At 50.6% G+C, this 21,865-nt stretch overlaps 5 protein-coding genes across 5 annotated transcripts; 3 read left to right on the top strand and 2 right to left on the bottom strand.

Annotated features, from left to right (window-relative positions):
• Positions 1–1,003: 1,003 nt before the first annotated feature.
• On the top strand, positions 1,004–2,794 carry LCP9604111_7562 (MFS transporter; the record flags this gene model as incomplete). The annotated part of the gene is made up of 3 exons (XM_039075608.1): positions 1,004–1,370; positions 1,427–2,433; positions 2,495–2,794. 3 exons carry the CDS (start codon positions 1,004–1,006, stop codon positions 2,792–2,794), a joined length of 1,674 nt encoding a protein of 557 aa, XP_038926428.1.
• A 5,432-nt stretch (positions 2,795–8,226) lies between these two features.
• On the top strand, positions 8,227–12,557 carry LCP9604111_7561 (PE repeat family protein; the record flags this gene model as incomplete). Its single annotated transcript, XM_039075607.1, has 5 exons — positions 8,227–8,367; positions 8,501–8,603; positions 8,683–9,159; positions 9,208–10,137; positions 10,192–12,557. 5 exons carry the CDS (start codon positions 8,227–8,229, stop codon positions 12,555–12,557), a joined length of 4,017 nt encoding a protein of 1,338 aa, XP_038926427.1.
• A 416-nt stretch (positions 12,558–12,973) lies between these two features.
• LCP9604111_7560 (uncharacterized protein) lies at positions 12,974–14,334 on the bottom strand (the record flags this gene model as incomplete). Its single annotated transcript, XM_039075606.1, has 3 exons — positions 12,974–13,696; positions 13,754–14,072; positions 14,141–14,334. 3 exons carry the CDS (start codon positions 14,332–14,334, stop codon positions 12,974–12,976), a joined length of 1,236 nt encoding a protein of 411 aa, XP_038926426.1.
• A 550-nt stretch (positions 14,335–14,884) lies between these two features.
• On the top strand, positions 14,885–16,878 carry LCP9604111_7559 (gamma-glutamyltransferase family protein; the record flags this gene model as incomplete). The annotated part of the gene is made up of 4 exons (XM_039075604.1): positions 14,885–15,049; positions 15,118–15,136; positions 15,202–15,551; positions 15,601–16,878. The coding sequence occupies 4 exons, from the start codon at positions 14,885–14,887 to the stop codon at positions 16,876–16,878; spliced, it is 1,812 nt and encodes a 603-aa protein (XP_038926425.1).
• Positions 16,879–18,827: 1,949 nt separating this feature from the next.
• On the bottom strand, positions 18,828–19,932 carry LCP9604111_7558 (transcriptional regulator family: C2H2 zinc finger; the record flags this gene model as incomplete). Its single annotated transcript, XM_039075603.1, has 3 exons — positions 18,828–19,446; positions 19,497–19,630; positions 19,681–19,932. 3 exons carry the CDS (start codon positions 19,930–19,932, stop codon positions 18,828–18,830), a joined length of 1,005 nt encoding a protein of 334 aa, XP_038926424.1.
• Between the last annotated feature and the right edge of the window lie 1,933 nt (positions 19,933–21,865).

Here is a 21,865-nt window from a genome sequence, read left to right as displayed (position 1 = left end):
GTTGGATTTGGGCTTTGCTGTGGTTTCAGGTGATTAATTCTTGTCAAGAGGGACGTGGTGGAGTTCACCGTCTTTATGCCATGTTGACCTCCGGGATCCATCGCCAGTATCACCAAGCTTATTAATCACCTCCTTGCAGCAGCCCTCCACCTGAAGATAGGCGATGCGGCGTACAAAGATGTTTCTAGGTTGTTTTTGGTATACGCTCTGTTCTAACGACAGATTTGTATAATCATAGCAAGTACACCTGGATCTGCCCTACAATATACCTTGTATATGGTGGGGTAGATGACGATAAGAATATGACTCTGGGGTATTTATTGACACACCTGGGCAGCTCAAGGTAATATCCGGGGAAGTACAATATAGGGATACCAAGCGAAAGCCAAGGTAAGTCCATTGCGACTGTTAAATACTTTATGATGCAATCAGAATGTTGCATCTGTTCTCTCCCAGATTCTAGTTTACGTCCATCTAGACCGCTTCAAGTCTCCAATCTATCTCGGAGAGACACCTTCAGGATTTGCCGACGGAAAACCGGCACATTCGCGCTCAACGATGACTGGCTCTATAAGCCGGCTTGTATCTTTATGGGATAGCATGTGGACTAGCGTGATGTCGAATAATCAAGCACTGTGACCCTGCGCTTGAGTGCAAGAGATAATATTATGACTCTCGGTCGCTGTCGGTGCTTGTCGGTCACAAATCTCCAACTCTCCAAATGCATTCGGAATTTTTCTCTCTCTCACTTTTTCCTGGAACAACATCCAATTTACTCAAGGTTGCGCCTACACATACCTGCTGATCTTATATATCAGGGGAATAGATCGACGCTTTTACGGTGCCCAAGTGGCTATCTGCAGGGCTCCCACAGGGCTGTTTTTTGTTAAACTCCACTTGACTTTACTTTTATAAAGCTTTATGCGCCTTATTTTTTTGATTCAGGTTTATTTTATGTTCAATTGGCACGAGTCGCCTTTCTTTCCCTTCACATACATCCAATATGAACAAGCAATCTGAGCCAGACGGTATCGTCGCATCCCCGGACAGTGGAGAACATCCGACAATCATAGCGGACAAAAAGTCCGAGGTTGATAATGACATTCACTCCCTTTCGGGTGTCTCCAGCAATACCGCCGAGGAAGAAAATGACGACCTGGAGAATCCTCCACGCCTAGAACGTCAATTGACGGAGCTTGGTCCTCCCATCGAGGTCGCCCGATCCAAGCGCAGAGGCTTGTTTGGCCAGTTAGCATTGGTGGCAGAGGTTGAGAATCCGAAGACATACCCTCGCCGAATGAAATGGTTCATCACATTTGTCGTCGCTCTTGCTGGAGCCACAGCACCAATGGGTAGCGCGATATTCCTCCGTGAGTCTTTAATCCCAAATTATGTATCTATCTGATCATCTCTAATATTCTATCAGCTTCACTATCACAAGTAACCGATGACTTGAATACGACAACCACTATCACTAATCTGTCGATCGCGTTGTATATGCTGGCCATGTCGATATTCCCATTGTGGTGGTCATCATTTAGCGAGCGACTTGGGCGACGGACCGTCTACCTGGCTTCTTTTGCTCTCTTTGTGGTCTTTAATTGCCTCTGCGCCATCTCGGATTCTATCGCGATGCTTGTGGTAATGCGAATGTTGAGTGGTGGTGCCTCTGCTTCTGTCCAGGCGGTTGGTGCTGGCACCATCGCAGATCTCTGGGAACCCAGGGAGCGAGGACGGGCCATGGGTATCTTCTATTTGGGTCCATTGTGTGGACCCTTGTTTGCACCCATCATCGGCGGTCTCCTAGCCCAGCGTTGGGGATGGCGGAGCACGTTATGGTTCCTTTCAGCATTTGGTGCTATCACTCTCATCTTTATCTTGTTCGCCCTTCCCGAGACGTTGGCCGTGCACAAGCCTGTGCTGGCTGAACTTGAAGAGGAAGATCTACATATCGACCGCCCGCTGAGTCGAGTCTCGTCGCAACAGATTGTTCGGGCAACCGCAAGGTATCTCAAGACTTTGAAGATGGTCTTCATTGACCCGCTCAAAATCATTCTCTACCTCCGATTCCTCCCCGTCCTGCTCAGTGTGTACTATGCTAGCATCGCCTTCGGTTCCCTCTATGTGCTCAATATCAGCGTTGAGCATACCTTCAAAGAGGAGCCATACAACTTCTCTACCATCATCGTTGGTTTGCTATACATTCCAAACTCGCTGGGCTACATGGTGAGCAGTATATTTGGAGGCAAATGGATGGACAGCATCATGCACCGGGAGGCGAGGAAGGCAAACCGATACGACGAGAAAGGTAGACTAGTACTACGACCGGAAGACCGAATGCGTGAGAACGCATGGCTTGGCGCCTTCATGTACCCGGCAGCCCTGATCTGGTATGGTTGGGCCGCGGAGAGGGGAGTCTTCTGGCTTGTCCCGGTATGTCAACTCTTATTTAATCTCAACGATACCTCAGTAGCACTCGCTAACTATCTGATAGATGATTGCCAACTTCTTCTTTGGTATGGGTTCCATGCTCATTTTCAGCATGGTAACCACCATGCTCACCGAATTCATGCCGAAAAAATCCTCGGAAGGTGTAGCCCTCAACAACTTCATGCGAAACATCTTCTCCTGCGTTGGTTCTGTCGTCACGGCCCCGATCATCGGTGCTATCGGCAATGGCTGGATCTTCACCATCCTCGGCCTCGTCGGTTTCGCAAGCAGCTCTGTCATCTTCCTGATGAGAATCAACGGCCCTAAGTGGAGAAAGACTTTGGATGAACACATGCGGAAATGAGTTGTTTTTGTTGTCTCCTACTTAGGTTGCATTTTATCTCCGGCGTTCAGGCTCATTTTCATGGTATACACGATATATGCCCTACTCTAAAATACCTATAGTATCTAAATCGCTCGTACATCCCGTAGAGAAGACCACTTTGTTATCATCTTTCTATCGCACCTTTTTGGGGTCTTTCCTAGTGTCTTTTAGAATATAACCGCTAACTATTCCTAAATATTGTAAGTAGGGGACCCTTGGTACGAGCTATTTCTAGACCTTTAAGAGACTACATATATACCTTGCGGCGAAAACCCGGTTGGCGCGATGGACCTAAAAACCTGCCGTAGTCGCAAGTAAAAGAGTGTGTCTGTAGACGTTCTCGTGCATTCTATCTCCGGCGTTCATGATCGTTTTTATCGTATGCACGGTTTGGCTCGAGAATATCTAGGGACTTTATAAAAACACTCTTGGGAGTTCCCTTTGAGTATTCCCATCTTCTTTTGGGTGTTATAATAACTGAAAGGATGATAATGACCGGCGCCCTTGACAGAAAGAAAAATATATCAATAAATCATGAGAAAAAACTCAGGGGGATATTCAATTATCATCTCATAGCAAGGTGCAGGCCTTGAACCACATCGACTAGGTATCTACATGCGACTTTCTAGCCTCCTGGGTATCGTCACGAATTTCTCAGGAGATAGGCCTCCAGGCCAAAGATAGCCGCCATCTCGGGTTGGCATGGGGCAGTTGCCCGGGATGAAGTGGCTCGAAGCGTTCAAAGTCTATCACAGACACAGAAGGCTTATTGTCATCCTCGTGGTAAAGCACATCGTGGGGGCCAGGGTCCGCCCAGAGAACTCCCACATCTCGAAGGGCACTGATAGCAGTCAGAACCTGCCGGTAGATGAACTCTTTCCATTCGGTAGATGCATCGGCCCATCTCTTCTCCAACGGCTCTCCCTTCACTTTGGTGAGGACTAATATGTAGCCATATGGGAACAAGGACGAACAGCGGATCACACCGTCTACACAGCTCAAAGGGAGGAAAGAATACCCCTCAGGGCGCTTCTCCTGGAGATGTTCGTAGGTTATCGTCTCTTCCAATACCTATAAGTTTACCACTATATCAACTTCCAATAGCAGACTTCGAGCGGTCAATCCAAACCTTTGAAATTCGGACGGTGTCCAACACTTGGCCACTGCGGGCTGTCCGTGCCAAAGGACCTCGAAAACTGCGTGGAATTCCGTAACTCAGATAGACTTTGTAACTTCGACCGAGTCTAACACAGCTTTCTCGTTGCTATTGCCGAAAAAAGATTGATTGGGTTGTGACGCTAAATCTCTGCGGAGTTATTCCACTACCCGCCGTGGAAGTGTTGGAGGTAGACAGGTGCCAATGTGGTGACTCGCGTACCGACAGCCTGGTAGCCCGTACCAATTTGAAGCGGGCAATTTGTTAGCAAGGGTGCGGAGGGTGCGGCCAGCGAAAGTATCATTGCCACAGAGATTATGGCTAAAGAGCATTATAAGCTCTTCTTCAAGCTCAAAACCCCAGTGAGGAAGTTCTTGGGCAAGGTACGCAACCCAAGACATAGAGTAGAAGGGATATATAGCTAATTGAATATAGTAACCACACTGGGTCTCATCGAGAAGGCCTTTAGTCACTCCAATATGGCCTAGAAGAAACGGCCTCTCCCCCGACGAGCCAAGAAAAGGGACCGCATATCCCGACCCAATATATAGAGCCTTCGGAGACGACAAGGTACCGGGCTGGCAATAAACCAAAGACAAACGCCACCAACATATCTGGATGATATTGTTGTCTGCTCTAGAAGCTTGACGGAGCATAATGCCAAGGAGTCCTACATATATAAGGACTTAAGCCGTCCACTACAACCAGAAATGACAGAACCCATTATATTCCTCAGCTGTCTGCTAATGACAGCGGAGAAGAATTACTGGGCAATCAAGCTGCAAGTGAGTTGTGTGACGATCCAAAAGGAACGCATTTGCCGAAGAACGTACTTGCTATATTTGCACTTTCGCTCTTTCCCCAAGCTACATCCAAATAAGCGTGAAGAGCCACCATTTGAATTTTGCACAGTTTACAAGAAGGACACGTATAAAACGGGAGGGCGGGACACACAGATAGTTTCTCTTTCTTGTCCTCTCTTGTACTTCGAGTTTGGATGAAATTGCACTCTTTTCCTCTGGACAGATCTGGCATATAACACCCTAGAGGAATCTTGTGTGTACTGCCAGCAATACAATGGCAAATTCACTGCACATATTTTGGTTTCAGGCCAGGAATACTGCGCAAGCTGCTTAGGGAGAACCGGTACGTGCTTACAAAGCCTACTGAGGGGATCCCGAAACGAGCGATAACCCACCGAAAGCGCAAAAGCGCAAAAGCGATACTACCCCCGAAGCGGGAATAGCAAAACGCCCAATGCTCGATTCCGATGGTTCGAAGGGGAACCCGGAATCATCGGACGACGTAGTCAACAGCGTGGAAACCAATTTAGCCAATCTGCGGCAAACAGTTCGAGACGAGGAGAAATGATTATATTGCCTAAAGGCAATCCGACAGCAGGGTGAAGGAAGTGGACTTTGAGCAGAACTTACAGAAGGAGAGGATTGGTTCTAAACTAGTATATGAAAGCAAAATCGCGATATTCTTAGCTACATTCGTCGCCTTGCACCAGAGTTGTAGGGTTATTCATATCGGAAATAAGCCGAGGCGTATCTGACAAGAGTTGGAGCCTATTGGATAAGACTTGAGGCTGACATATGGAAGCCAAGAATGAGTCAGAAGCAATGGGGGAAGTGTATTGAGATGTGTTTAAGCAGAGTTTTCATCGCGTGTGAATACTTCAACCCCATTACCTTTTCGACCAGGCATTCTCGAGTCCTTGAATCACTAGGGGCAATTGATTGCGTACGATAAAGCTGGCGACGTTGCTATTACCTACATGTTGTACTTCAATCTCTACTCCGTAATACTGCACGTATCAATTCACCGTGAAAAAAAGCAAGGCAACCAATCAGAGCTTCATTACGCCATGGTATTGACTAGCCAGCACTTCTAGCGAACATTCGATGTATCTATCGTGAGGGGGAGCAAAGATCGCCGGTGGGATAGAGGAGTTGAGGGGATTATGTGCTGGAGTCACGCTGTGGAGTCAGAGCTTTTCTACTCCGTAAGCGATATTGGCGGTTGCTTTCCCATGGGCCATTATTGCCGATCAAGCAATTCATCCGATGATGCCGGTAGTCACCGGTCATTCTCTAGAAGATTGCAACATCCTTACTAAGCTATACTTCAAACAGCCTGTCTCTCAAATATGCGATATCAAATATCAAATATAGAATATCAGATATCGAATAAGAGTCTATTAACCTCGAGCCCTCTCCGATCGGCATGTTCCTTTCAAGTGCCTGGGTGGCAAAGGAAAGCTTGGCAAAGAAAGTGATGTTTATGCCTATCTACAGAGTCGAAGAGCCCAGGAGCCCAGAACACAAGAATCATGGCCCAATTCTGGGAATAGAAACAAACGACATCATAATCAGATGTGAATCATATTTACAAATGCGAGGGGTTCACCTAGACTGCTATTTGCTAACCACACGCAACACGGCATGGATGCTTGGCCCGCTGCATTGGGTACATAGGTGACCGTATCTGGCGATGTGACTAAGGACTTGTATTAGGAAGTACAGCATAACTATCGGTAATTGCACAAAAAGGATAATCCGCTAGAAAAGACAAAAGTGCCCTGGTCATGCATGCAGCTCTTTTTAGACTCGATAGTTGTTGGCTTTTGTACCTATCTCTTAGGTACGGAGTACCGAGTACCTTCGGTCGAATTGAACACATATGTCATTTTGAAAGAAGAGGACCCCGGTGAAAAGCCGTTGTACTCCGTACAAAGTAAGACGATCTGTCGACCAGGTAACTAGTGAGGCAGTTAGTTGGTTAGTTAACTTGTTGTAGATTGTTAGTCAGACAAAGTTAAAAACCTTGGAAGGGATTGGCGGACGGGTTGGTTCAGGAGTGGCTGGTATTGACGCGAGGATAGTAATGATCGGCTGGACTGCATCTGCATACTCTGTACTCTTACTCTGTACTCTGTAGTCATAGGTGGAATGGAAATACAGTAGAGACATAGAATCTGACGTCCAAGTCCAATGCGCAATATCACCTGATCCCGAGAAACTCGTGTTCCGCCACTTTTCTCTCTTCCACTTCAAAGATTTGTTGATGCAGTCCACGATGTTTAACTGCATATTACATCGCCATTTCAACTGCTGACTCCCTTACAGTCGAGTGGTACAGAATGATGTCCCCGGAAAAGAGCTCGGACAATACTCTGAAGTGTCGGTGTCGAGAGTGGAGATTCAACTATCCACGAGAGTATCCACGACTCCATTATTAGCCCCGTACAATCTCAATCGCCCCAACCACCCCGTTTCGCATCTCCGATTCGAATCTACCAGTCATGCAAAACATGTACTAGAAGTCCCAATATTTGCCCCTAATACCGGATCCTTTTGAAGGTTAATTGCCCTGGTCTCCCCACCCGCGGTGTACTACGCCTGCATCGTATTTGCCGCGTCTACCGGAACACGTTGGGCAGAAATGGGCCTGGCCTGCATCACCTCTGCGTCGCCCATCGGTTTTCCTATTGAAACATTGCCTTCGTGGCTTTGTGTACAGCGGCCAAGTTCCCTCGGCCCAATTCATATTTCTCATCTCAGTGTGTAGTATCCAGGCCCAAAAGCAAACGAAACCAAAACAATTCAAATTCATTTCAAACCAATTCATTCCATGGCGTCCACCCCACTTCAACAGACCCGTTTTCTCGATCCTGCAGTACTGTTTTTCCTATTTTGACCGATCTGCCCCGCGATTTCCAATCCCATCTCACCATTTACTCCTTGGTGCTGCAGGTATTTCCGCGGGTGGGGAGCGTACTGCTCTCACCCGGCCCTAATCAAGCACCGGACCTCACTCCTGGAAATGGAGACCCGACGACCAACGTGGCCCAATGACAATTGGCTCTATCGGCCAGTTCATTGGTGACGTTCAGGGCCCAAGACCGTAATGCACTTTGTTGTCGTCCCATCCGACCGCATATGAGACGAACTACTATACGTCGCCTCACCATGACTGTCCAATGCGACCTCTGTGTCACCAGAGAAACAAGCATATCCTTCTTTTCCATTTTAGTACTCTAATACATGAGGTACCCTACCCAGTTTCACTCTCTCAATTGTCCATCCTTTGTACCTTTTGTTCCTCGATTTCCCTTGCTGCCCCATTCCTTTCCGTGTGTCGAGCCCGACAAGCCGACTTGTCAATTTCCTATTGTCCCGGTTCTCGTCACATCACGCGCCAGTCAGCCTCGCCTAGGCCTCGATATATGATACGTCATTGACCGGGTATAATGGCACCCAAGAAGAAGAAGACGAAGAACAATAAGAATAATAACAATCGTTCTCCCGCCGGTTCCGCGCCACCCCCTGAACTCGAGAATAAAGACTCTGCCCTGGACCCGGCAGCAGCCGCTGTTGAAGATGGCTTTCAAGTATGCCGAGATCCCTGAGTTCTCATATGCATCGGTTGAACGTCAATATACGACCTTTGACTATGAGACTAATTCTTTCCATTTCTACCCTGTCACCTATTCAACGACCGATCTGACCGAGGGCCAAAACCAGGACAACAAGGAGCCCGAAACCGCCGAACCGGAGAAGGACCCTGCCTCTGAAGATCCCTCCGCTGAGCCAAGTGGAGATGATAGCGCAGCCGCTGAGCCCACAGGTAAGTACAGCCTCAGGTTTCTATAGATGAGGTTCATTTTCTACCTTTTGTACTTGATATTAACTCGCAATTTTCTCAGATTCAGTAGAGGCCGCACCAGCCGAGTCTCAACCCGACGAACCTGCCTCAGAATCTAAAGAAGAGGGCAAGGATGAGCCAGCACCGGATGCAGGAAATCCCGACGAGGCTTCTAAGGAGGCTGCCGTAGAAGATGCGACACCCGCAGAGGATGCTAAACCTGCTGATGGTGCAGCACCCGAAGGCGATACAAAAACTGAAGAGGAAGCAAAGCCTGAAGAAGACCCAAAGTCTGAAGAAGACCCAAAGTCTGAAGAAGACCCAAAGTCTGAAGAAGACCCAAAGTCTGAAGAAGACCCAAAGTCTGAAGAAGACCCAAAGTCTGAAGGCGACTCAAAACCCGGAGACGATGCAGCGCCTGGCGATAGTGCGAAGTCTGAAGAGAACGCAAAATCCGAAGGAGATGCAAAACTCGAAGGTGGAGAAGATGCTCCAGCAGGCGACGACACGAAAAAAGCAGGCGATAACGGCAACGATGGTCAGTGTTCAAATTTACCTTAGTCCTTACAAAGCTGACAGTATGTAGACGAAGCTTTCCCAGATCTTGATCTTGATGTAGATCCTGAGACAGTAGCAGCCGAGAAAGAGGCTGATGCTAAAGCGGCCGCCGAAGACGCTCTAGAGAATGGGGAAGATGCACCAAAGGCCGATGAAACACCTGCAGAGGCTGCCGAAACTCCAGCAGAGTCAAACCCAGAGGCTAAAACGGAAGATCAACCATCAGCCGATGCAACCCCACCCACAACACCCGAGCCACCCACAGAGGAGCCACCTGCAGAGGAAAAGGCAACGGGTAAGAGTAAGAAAAAGAAGGGCAAGAAGGGGAAGGCCGCTAAGGCAGCTGATCCAGAGCCAACGCCCGAACCCGAACCAGCGGCCGACCCAGCGCCAGCGCCAGAGCCAGAGCCGGAGCCGGAGCCAGTGGCAGATCCAGAGCCAGCGCCCGAACCAGCCGCCGAAAAAGCGCCGGGGCCTGAAGCTGAACCCGACAAGCCCGCAGATAATTCTCCTGATGCCCCAGCTCCAGAAGAGCCAGCAGCAGCCGAGCCACCCACAGAGGAGCCAGACGCCGAGCCCGAAAAGCCTGCAGATAATCCCCCTGATGTCCCAGCCCCAGCAGAGCCAACGGCAGACGAGCCATCCGTAGATGAGCCAAAGCTAGAGGAGAAATCAGCGGGTAAGGGCAAGAAAAAGAAGGGCAAGAAGGGCAAGGGTGCTAAGGCAGCTGATCCAGAGCCAACGCCGGAACCCGAACCAGCCGCCGAGCCAGAGCCAGCGGCAGAGCCAGCGCCAACGCCAGAACCAGCCGCCGAAAAAGCGCCGGAGCCTGAAGCTGAGCCCGAAAAGCCCGTAGATAATCCTCCTGATGCCCCAGCTCCAGAAGAGCCAGCAGCAGCCGAGCCACCCATAGAGGAGCCACCCTCGGAGGAGCCACCTGCAGAGGAAAAGGCAGCGGGTAAGACTAAGAAAAAGAAGGGCAAGAAGGGCAAGGGTGCTAAGGCAGATCCAGAGCCAACGCCGGAACCCGAACCAGCTGTCGAACCAGCTGTCGAACCAGCGGCAGAGCCAACGCCTGAACCAGAATCAGCCGCCGAGCAAGAGCTAGCGGTAGAGCCAACGCCGGAGGCTGAACCATCACCTGAAACAACGGAGGCACCAGCAGCAGAAGAGGAAAAGGCTCCGGAAGAACCTGTCAAGGAACCACCAGTTGAGGGAACACCTGCTGCCGAACCTGAAGCTGCTGCGGAGGGCAAGGTGGAAGCTGTAGAGCCCGAAACAGTCGAGGAAACTCCCAAAGAGGCACCAGTCGAAGAAAGCACTCCTGCCGATCCTACTCCCGAACCCGCTGCTGAACTCGAAACTGCTGCTGAACCTACCCCCGAGCCTGTTGTTGAAGCTCCTGTTGAGCCCGCTCCCGAGCCCACTCCCGAGCCTGCTGCTGAGCCTGAAGCTCCTGCCGAACCTGAATCCGAGCCTGTTGTTGAAGCTCCTGTTGAGCCCACTCCCGAGCCTGTCGAGCCTGAACCTGCTGCTGAGCCTGAACCTGCTGCTGAGCCTGAACCCGCTGCTGAGCCTGAACCTGCTGCTGAGCCCACTCCCGAGCCTGCTGAGCCTGAGCCTGCTGCTGAGCCTGAGCCTGCTGCTGAACCTGAGCCTGAGCCTGTTCTTGAAGCCCCTGCTGAGCCCACTGAGCCTGCTGCTGAAACTCCCGCTGAGCCTGAACCTGCAGCTGCTGAAGAGCCTGCCGCTGAAGTGAAAGAAGTGACCGAAGATGTCCCCGCTGCTGTAGAGGAGACTCCTGTCCCAGAACCAGCAGTTGAGGAGGCACCTGCTCCCGCCCCAGTGGAAGAGACACCAGTGGAAGAAGCGCCCACTACCGAGACACCTACAGAACCCGTAGCAGAACCGGAAGTCGTACCCGATGAGGTACCAAAGGAGATTCCAGAGGAAGCACCTGCTGATGAGCCAACCCCCGAAGAGCCAGCTCCTGTCGAAGCTGCCCCAGCTGAGATCCCAGCACCTGAGGAACCCCCGGCTGAAACAGTTGTTCCGGACGAGGCCCCAGCTGAGACACCAGAGGCCGCAGCTGCAGTCCCAGCCGAGACTCCAACGCCGGAAGAGGCAATGCTCGAGACACCGCTAGAGGAGCCAATCCCTGAGCCAGAGGCTGCCAGAGACCTCCCCGCTGAAGACCCACCAGCAGAACCAGAAGCTACCCGGGAGCCAGTCACTGTTCCCGATAGCGACGAAGTGGCGCCCGACGAGCTCGTACCACCCCCAGGAGACTCCCAGCCTGAGGTGGAGATGATCGATGCCGAGCCTCTCGACGAAAGCGCAGAAGCCGCAGCAGCCCGCCACAGCCGACGCCGCAGAAAGCGCAGTTCACCGATCGAGGGAGAGCGTCGGCATTCTAAGACATCATCCGACGGCCACCGGGATCAACTCCAGCGCCAGAAGAGCGAACGAGGCATCTTCACCAACCGCTGGGCCAAAGCGCTGGAAGAAGCACGACGCCAACATGATGAGAAATCCCAGTTGCAACGAAAGCAGCGCGCTCTTGCCGAGGAACGAGAGCGCAGCGGCATCCCCGCCCCTGACAAACTGAAACGCTCGAAGAGCTCGTCCAAGGAGAAGGCGAAGGAGCAGGAGAGAGCAATGGAACCAGAAATGGAGGCCGAAGTCATCGAGCACAGATCCAAACGCCGCACCTCCGATACTCCCTCGAGCCCTCTCGAACGAGCCCGCTCAACCAGGACTTCTTCACCGAAGCAGGTATCAACATCGCTACCGACGCCCAAGCCCCGTGCCTTCCTGCGATACATGACAGAAGGCAAGTCGGATACCAATGGGCCTTTGCTGCGCCTAAATGCCACCAAGGCTGCACCGCCGATTGAAAATCCGCGCCGATCATCGCCAAGTCATAGCAGTGGCAGCCGTCACGATCGGGCGGAGTATGAGGAGGGTCAGTCTGCTGGTCGGTCTAGTGGATCACGGTCACGACGCGAAGAGGAGCATCCTCGCAGTGAGCGTGTTGAGCGCACTGAGAGCAGGAGAGTGCGACACTCGACTGAACACGGTCGAGAGCACGGCCGAGAGCACGGTCGATCTAGGGAAGAGAGGAAAGAAAGAGAGAAGGAGAAAGAGCGAGAGAGGGAGAGAGATCGAGAGAAGCATGAGCGTGCGCATGAGCACGCACGTGAACGGGAAATTGAAGGTGATACGGAGAGGGAGCGGGAGAAGAGGCCTGAGGGCGCCTCCCGGCGTTCCAGGGAGTCAAGAGAGGAACGCTCTCATCGTCGCCACAGGCGCGAGGAATCACCTCCTCGAGAGGAGTCGAGGCTCAAGACTATCTGGAGAACGATTGCTGCCCATTGAGACCATACGGATTTTTTGCACCTTTTCACTTCCAACCTTGTCTTTTACTTTAACGAAACGATCTGCATGTGACATTGTATGCTTGATGACATTGTATGCTTGATGGATTTGTGCTTGCATTGGGGGGCGAATCATTGCAGGAGTACTTGAATTGTTTCTTATTAGCAAGATTTAATTGAATATGCATCAACTTGACAAGGTTTTTGATTTGTGATATCGTCATTTACACATCTCGCATAGCTATCTTGAGGTCATCGTAGCATCTGTCCAAGCGACCCCGTATCATGGGTCATGATATATGTCATTTAATGCAAAGCTTCACCAGCATCAGTCGTAATAAAAAAGTCGCCGAAGCATCAAATGCAGCATGCAACATGCAAAGCCCTAAAGCAGACAGTCATAAGTAGCAAAATCAATCAAGTCTGCTCGTTCTTCGCCGGAATTACTCTAGAACACCACCCACACCAACCACGATACAAACCCTTCTCCTCCCTCTCAAGATAATTCCCTGTCTCCCTCTCGTCCTCATACTCAACAACACATGCACCAACATTGACTCTCTTCTTAGACTTATGCTTAACAACACCACCCAACCCAATGATTTCCTGCCTGCAATATCCGGGCTCCTCATCGTCATGGCTGTCCATCGAGATACCAATTCCTTCATAACCAAACGACGGAGGAGCAGGACTCTGTACAGTACTGCTAGTGTCACTCCCAGACCCAGACCCTTCATCAGCCTCGCAGTCGACCTCAAGCTCAATCTCCTGCGCAGCAAGACAGTTCTCACCACGCCCGCACTTGACCCCTTGGCAGCCTTCACCAATGTCAGTACCCAACCCGCCGCCGAGGTACGTGCTGTAGCGCGTGCGCCACGCCCAGACACGACGGTATGTCGTGTCATTAGTGCGCAATGTCATTCCGCACTGCGTGCACAGCCAGACAGCTTCCTCACAATTACAAGGGTTGCGCGCGAACGCAATAGCCGCGACGCTGTTCTCATCAAACGGGTCGGGGGTGTGCGGGTCCGAGCTTGTGTGGGAGAGGTGGGCGGAGAGCGGCGCTGTGCCGCAGGTTCGGCAGAGGCGGCGGATACGGTTTTTAAGGGCTGGCTGGGAAGGGGGTTTGATTGTGCAATTCTGCCAGCTGGGTTTAGCGACTGGTATTTGTTAGGCGGGGGGGCGGATTTGGCTTACTCTGCATACAACCTTGGCGCAGCGTCGACATTCGCCCACCATGTCGCGCGCGCATTTGCCCACCTTCCCGCGGGTCATGCGGATATGCTCGCCGCCGGGACGGCTCAGTAGTCGTATGACTGATTTGACACTGTCTGGGAGGACAGCGCCGCTGTCTAGCATCTCTGCTAGGGTTTCGATGTATTCATTGTCGCACCGGAGGGTCTCTCTCGCTAATTGCTGGCGAAACGGTGCCAAGTTCAGATGGAACTGACGACATGTATTCGAGAGGGCGTAGAGGGTATTCAAGTCGATAGCGCGAGCGATTTCCTTGACAATGCTATGGGGCGAACTGTTAGTGGGGTCTGTTTCTTATTATTTGCTGGCTGTTGACAAACAAAGACATACGGATAACAACTCAAAGCCGCGGAGAATCCATTCCGATTGGGGTTTAAGATCTCATCGGTCTTTTTATTCGGGGAAGTATGCGACGTGGGTAGTTCGGCTGACTCCGTGTTGGGGTCAGCAATCAAAGGGTATGGCTTCTCCAAGAATGCCGATCCGTCAGCGAATGAATCATCGAGGTCGACAAATACCACCATGCTGCTCCATCAGAGGCCTTTCTCAAGATCAGTTTCATCAGACAAGACAAGCGTCATAGGAAATTCAATGGCGGGATGATGGCGGAACGAAGGATTAATTGCCGCTCCGAAGTCGGGGCGGTGAGTTACGTGATCATGTCTGTTTTTGTTTCAGAATTGAGGTCTCTGATGATACAAAGTATGTGGAAAGAACAATGATAGAACGATGGAACGATATGTGTATACCCTTGCTAGCTAACCTCGGCCGAACTACCAGGTATATGTACATAAGCTAAGGCCTTTCCTAATCGGGTAAGAGTACCCTATATATATAGTGAGTGTTATTTACTCCGTACTTAGGTACGAAGTAGTTAACTAGGTAGTTACGTTACAGAGTAGTTATTTAGTAATTATAAAGTCCAATTTGGAGTCAACAACTTTCCCCAATTCGCAAAACCTCACTGTTCTTATCATTCGCGACAGCCCGGGGAAATTAGTGGGGTTGATAAGCGTCTGATATCCCCTCATATCCCCCGCTCTCCCACTTCTCCCTGGGGTCATCATCCAAGTCATGCCGCTCAACGCAAAAGCCGTATATTCGCGCTCCAATGCGGACTATGTCCCATTTCCCAGTCGACGGAGTACCGTCCACAGCACCAAGGGCATCGTATCATGCACTCAACCACTAGCCGCGGCTGCAGGCCATAAGATCCTGAGCCAGGGCGGAAATGCAGCGGTATGTACATCGTTCCATTCTACGTGTCATATTCAACTTCAACAATACTGACTTATTCTCTTGCCCAGGATGCTGCTGTTGCCGTGGGTAAGCCTCGCCTCGAGTTGCAGAATCACAACAGGAAACAATGAACTGATCTCATGCTTCAACAGCCGCCGGACTTAACATGACTGAGCCTGGCTCTACCGGTATCGGAGGTGACATGTTCTGTCTCTTCTACAATGCCAAGACGAAGAAGGTACATGCGCTCAATGGCTCTGGTCGGTATCCTGGTAATGCCAGCTTGGAGAAAGTCCGCAAGGACCTCGGTCTGGCCCCTGGTGAGCCGGGCAACATGCCCATGTTGAATGCTCTATCTGTGACCACGCCTGGAGCGGCTGCGGGATGGGTGGATACAGTTGAGAAGTTTGGTAGTGGTAAGTTATCGCTCGAGCAGATTCTACAGCCTGCTATTGAGCTGGGAGAGGAGGGGTTCCCGGTGTCGGAGCTTTCGTCAAAGGGCGTAAGTATTAAATTCCATCGCAATCGCACCATCAACTAACCCCGCGCAGTGGAATGTTTCTGAGAAGGAAATCCGCAATGCATCTCCAAACTTCCGTGAGATGTTGAAAGTCGATCCTTCAGCCAAAGATGGCGTGCGAGCCCCGCTTCCCGGCGAGATCATGAAGAATCCCACTCTGGCCAAGACCTTCCGTGCGCTCGCTGCAGATGGTAAGAAAGGATTCTACCAGGGCCGGATCGCGGAAGCCATCGTAAAGGTGGTGCAAGATCTGGGCGGCTACATGTCACTCGAGGATCTAGCCTATCACGCCGAAGTCGGGTCGCAGGAAGTCGATGCGATTTCACTCAAGTTCACCGGCCAGGATATCGTCTCAAAATCAACATCCGGCACAGATGGCGAAGCCAACAAGGGTGTTGAGATCTGGGAGCACCCACCAAATGGCCAGGGCATTGTGGCGCTAATGGCACTGGGCATCATGGAGGAACTCGAGAAAGCAGGCAAGATCCCCAAGTTCACCGAGGCCCAGCATAACTCAGCCGAATACCTACACGCCGTGATTGAGAGTCTGCGCATCGCCTTCGCCGACGCAGCCTGGTGGGTCACAGATCCAGACGTGGAGCGCGTACCTTCGCAGGGCCTACTCGATCCGGCTTACCTCGCAGAGCGGGCGAAGCTATTCAAACCCGAGCACGCAGCGGATATCCTGGACCACGGCAGTCCAGCACACAATCACTGCGACACGGTGTATTTCGCAGTGACGGACCGCGAAGGCAACGGCATCTCTTTCATCAACAGTAACTATGCCGGGTTCGGAACGGCCATTATCCCTGCTGGCTGTGGCTTCACGCTGCAGAACCGTGGTGCCAATTTTTCGCTGCAGGAAGGCCACCCTAATGTCCTAGCTCCGCGCAAGCGGCCATATCACACTATCATCCCTGCCCTTATCACTAATATCGCCGATGGCTCCTTACATTCCGTTTATGGTGTCATGGGTGGCTTTATGCAGCCGCAGGGCCATGTGCAGGTTATGCTCAACATGCTTGCCTTCGGGTATCATCCCCAGGCAGCGCTTGATTCCCCGCGCTTCTGTATTGCTGCACCGAATGAGGAGAGTACTGACCGCACGATCTGGGTTGAGGAGGGTATTAGTGATGCTGCCGTGGAGGGACTGCGTCGTCTTGGTCACAAGATTGAGGTTTTGAAAGGTTGGAAGCGGGCTATGTTTGGTCGCGGCCAGATCATCCGTTCGTACTATGATGATGGGAAGCTGGTTTATGCTGCGGGCAGTGATCCTCGAGGCGATGGGATGGCGTTCCCTATGTTGTAGGGAATCGTTGAGAATGATGGATCAAATTTATTTGCATACTATGTATCGTACATGGTCAAAGTAATCAGCTATCAAGAAGTCCTGCTTTTTACTTTCTCTTTGTTTCTGTTCCTTGGAACGTCCTCATAGGACTACACCAATGAATATGCAGCCTTCTGTCTACTTTCAGATAAAGATGACTACAACACGAGTCAAAAATTGCTTCTGGCCCACAACTATAAGCCCGATGCAATCTTTGTCCCTACAGTATAAGCAGCCATCACTCCCCTCCCAATGTACAACTGCGTCAGCATACAGCAATCCACCACAAGACCACTTCACACCCCACAACAATCATGCCCAACACACCGAATCCAAGAATCCAAACAAATAGCAAATCCACACCACCACTCAAGCAGGCAGGTCTGAACGAAAGCCCCGGCCTCGAAAAGCCGCGTGACACCCCCGAGAACCCCTGATCGACACGCCAGCCTAACATGCCCCACAGCCGAGTCGAGAGCTCTAGTTCCTCTACTCCGTTATCCGGAGTACCTACGGAGCGGAGAGTAGTGTACTCCGTACGAAGCACTCGCTCACTCACTTACTCACTCCATCGGGGAGAAAAGTACATGAAGAATGTATACAACATGACAAGAGACAATGGATACAAGGCCAATCAATACATTAGATAGTCAATATAAGTACTCCGTATTCCGTATTCCGTACTCCGTAGTTATAAATCAGTCGAAAACCAACCCTCAACTCCCCACCTCAAGACCATCCAGATCTCATCCAAAAACCCACAATACATAGTTAACTAACTAGTTAACTAACTCTCAAGATAACTAAAAAAGATTACAAATATAAGCGGCCACCCCCCGCCCATCCAAATAACGATATTCCCCCCTCAACCCAGAACAAGTCTAGCGCGAAGAGGTCCGTATACCTCATTGAGAATAGGCTGGGTGTTGCGGGTATTGCGGGACTAAAGGTGGAGGTAGCCAAGTCTTTTCGTCCGAAGGGTAAGCTACAATTCGTTGTAAGGTAGGGCCCAAGGCTACCCGGAGATAATGTACGCTGTCCAACTTACGGCCGAGAAGGAATTTGAGTGGTTGGAAGCTCCGAGTCTCTCAGGTTGCCTTGTCATTGCGTTGCCCCAGGTGAATGAAGGAAGGAAGGGGGAGGGTCGCTTTGTTCCGGTTCCGCCCTTACATAAGCGGAGTTTATCCCGACGGCTTCGACTCTGTGGAAGATATTTCCGCTCCGATCGGAGATCGCTTATCTCGCTTGCGTTTTACGGGTTTTGTGACGGCCGGCCGAACCATGGGTGGTTGTTTAATAGAGTTGAACTTTATATCGGGGTTATTATTTTGTTGAATTTGAGCTTTACTTTTGTAGGAGTATGAAGATCAGCTTGGAACGAGTTTCGAGGTACATTGAATGGCCTGTAGGGGTATAATGGTGTAGTAGTTAGGTAGACAAATGAGAAAAGAAAAACAAGCAATCATGATCATGTCGTCGGAAATCTCACATAAGGAAAACGTTAAACAAAGAAGAGAAAAAACTTCCAGTCTAATGCCCAGTTTGTCTCTGGACGCCAGACTAAGGAATTAACCAGCCGATATCGGCAAATTAGCTTATCTTCTTTGGGCTTTTATTTTGTGGCCGCGTGGTGTAAGCGGCGGTGACCGACGGACCCGAAGTCCAGGCGATCCTCCAGGCGGTCACATTCCGGGCAACAATGGAGTTAGTGGAGAGCCCTGCTAATGACGGTTGAGCCATTTGTAGGGAGTCGAGACCACACCGGGCCTCCCGTTCCTTGGACCCACACCTGTTGTCTTTGTCATGGAGTTCAAGGTTTTCTGGGGCTGGATCGTGCCGGTTTCGTATGAAGGGAAATGCGGTGGTCGTGTAGTCGTCAGATATTCAGCCATCTACAGTCAATGTTTGACCAAATAGCTTCGATCTTTTCACATGGCCCAGCTCACCGGCTGGAACTGGTGCATGGAATGATCGTATGGAAGGCAGTCTGCGCTGGACCACGAAGGAGAGGGATAGTGGCACTGAACAGGCTGGATCATGTTCTCCCCCATAGACATGGGGACCAGGTCCGACGGAGGCATGCCACCCTCAGTACTCCAACGGAGCGGAGTGTGCATCTGAAGCGGGGACGAAGTGAGCTCGCTCTTCACGATATTGCTCGGGTACTGGTCGATGACAGACCCAGCGGAAGAGATGGAGGAGCTCGAGTATGGAGGAAGAGAAAAAGTCGCATCCGACAGAGGCGAGGGGCAGGTCTCTGCGGGGGAAGAATAGAACGGGCTGTCGTCGACAGACTCGGGCAGCTGGCTGTGGAAAGCCGGGCGGGGCTGTAGGGGCAATTCGATGCCGCTCCACAGTAATGAGCAGTCGTTGTTGGCAAGATCCGGATGGATGCCAGGAGCCACGAGTGCGCCGATGGACATGGAGTGTGAATGGGAGGTTGCAGCCAATGGAATTCCGTGGTCCATTGACATACAGGGCGAGACAGGGGACTCGGTGATGGGGTTGGGTGCCAATGAGGACTTTTCTGATTTCGATTCGAGTTCACTGCCATGGTTGTTAGTATGCGCCATGTAGCCAATTCCCAAGGTACTCACTGTCTCTCCATGTGGCGCACAAGCAGATCAGCGCGGTGAAATGCCTTGTTGCATCCTTCTGTTGCGCAGCGGTACGATGCCTCGGGGTTGTGGTTCAACTCATGGCGTCTTCGGTGCTCTGCCCTGGTGAAGACCTGCAATGGAGTCAGTTTGATGTTTGATAGGTGAAGATGATTGTGCTGACCTTTCCGCATGCTGGGTATTGGCAGGCATGTACACGTTTTCCCTTCTTGGCCTTGCTGATGCGATGGGTGGTTGGTGTATAGGTTACAGGAATAGTCGCATCTGCCAAGTTTGGACGAATGTTCTTCTTCCGGCGCACCACGTTGGAAGCCGCTAGTTGACGGGGTTCTGGCGAAGAGGAGGAAACGGCAGGCGAGTTCAAGACAGAGACGATGTGCTTTGGACTGATGCGCCCTGTAGATTTCCGAGCCATGATGTGTTGGAGAATAGAATGTAAGTGGAGTGGGTAAGTATGAAAGGGGAATGATAGGATAGATATGAGGCTGGTATGGATGAGATGTAAGACGCAGAGAATATTGAAAGAAGAGAAGAGACGAGGAAGAGAAGAGAGTGGACTGATATACACTGTTCCTACGATCTACGAGGATTGATAAACTTTGAGCGAATTGGAAATTAATATCCAAAATAAAAAAACAATAAAATAAAAACAATTAATCGCAATATCCAAGCTAATAATAATTCCAACCAAAATAAATCCAACATAAGAACTAAGGCGAACTAAGGCGAACTAAGGCAACTAGGGCTAACTGAGATTAGATCCAGGGAAACAGCACGGGCGTGGAGGCGATGATCGCTCTGCGGGATGATCAGAGCATAAGCGTACTAAATTTACACAGCATTGCATAAGAACCTGAGTGCGGCTGAGGCTTTGCAACCGCCCTTTGATAATAAGAAATTGGAATATGGCTGTGCTAGAGATGCGCAATTTGGCTACCGTCAATGGAAGTACCGTGAATTAGCGTTTAGGATTAAAGTAATACGGAGTACTCCGTATCCATTCATGAATAGCTAGAATAAGCTCAATGATTTCAAATCATCCCATGTATGAAAGCCGCTAAAATGGCTCTGATATTCCAAATCCTGTCAACGTGGAGGACCCGAGGCTGCGAGTCCAAGCTTCCACGGAATGTAACGGGTTTGCTCCATCCAAGCTAAGGGACATAAATATCAGTGGGGCGTGCGCTGATTCGGGCAACTCGCAGACCCAGAATTCGCGCTATTCCGAAAAGGGGGTGTAAGAGGCTCGGGACAGGGCTGGATCGATATCGACTGGACTAGCGGGGGATATTCTGAATTAGGAATACAGTCCAATTATAGAAAATAAGCACTTTGATACTCTTAATCTTTTGTCGCTCCACGATATACAGCGAAGAGGTACTTTTTCAAATGTCAGATATGACCTCAACCAGAACGGGAGCGGTGGATCCATGGATTCGACCAAAGCCTCAACCAAACTTGAGGTCAGTTGAACCGAACTAGACCGGATCCACTAGACCCAAAAGGGAAAGGGCAAAAGAAAAAAAAGAAAAAGAAAAAAGAAAAGAGGGCCCCGGGGACCTTGGCTGGGTCTTGGCATTTGGTCGTTTCCAAGGTTTGCGCTTTTGTTTCAGCGCGCCGATCCTTGACTCTTGGGGGAGGGGACGGATACCTTAGAACTCCGGGCTCCGATTTCAAAACGTCAGGGTTCGTGGGGAACTATTTGCTTCCCACCATATTGTCAAGGTCGTATTGATTTACATCCGGAGTATAAGGATATGAATCCTCATACACACCATCTTTGTCCCGGGGACCCAACACCGGGACTAAGTTACCCTGCACGCCACCGCATGCAGGACCGGAGAATAGGTCCCCTGTCACCCTCGTGGCAGGGCAAGCATCAGGAACTTAATACGCTATCTATAGCAAATTTAATTCTGAATATACATTAAAACACGCTACCTCTAACTATCCCTGCTTCTCTAAATTTCCAAGATCCTTTCCGCCAAGCACATCCCTAAAAACAAGGAACAATAGACTAAAATAACGAGCGGGAGTGCACATTATGCAGGAATCCTCGAAGGATCATTCCAGGCTAAAATACGTCCCGTGCTGACGCCCGTCACTAGTATATACCACCATCTACCTATGTTATACGGACCGATCAGACAGATCACGGGCACTAGGTAACTGTGGAGAGAAATATAGAAGTTCTTCTCGCACGATCCACCGTACATTGTTGCAGATCACGGATTACCAGGATCCACGATGAGAATCATGATCGCAAGGCAGTTTTACAGGGATCTTGAAACGAGTTCCATAACTGGATATAGACGGACCCAAACCAGAACGAGGCACATATGCAGCAT

The sequence above is a fragment of the Penicillium roqueforti genome, assembly GCF_015533775.1.
Source record: "Penicillium roqueforti strain LCP96 04111 chromosome Unknown scaffold_24, whole genome shotgun sequence".
NCBI lineage: Eukaryota > Fungi > Ascomycota > Eurotiomycetes > Eurotiales > Aspergillaceae > Penicillium > Penicillium roqueforti.
Note: the sequence above shows the minus strand (reverse complement) of the source record. Positions and strands in the feature narration are given on the sequence as shown.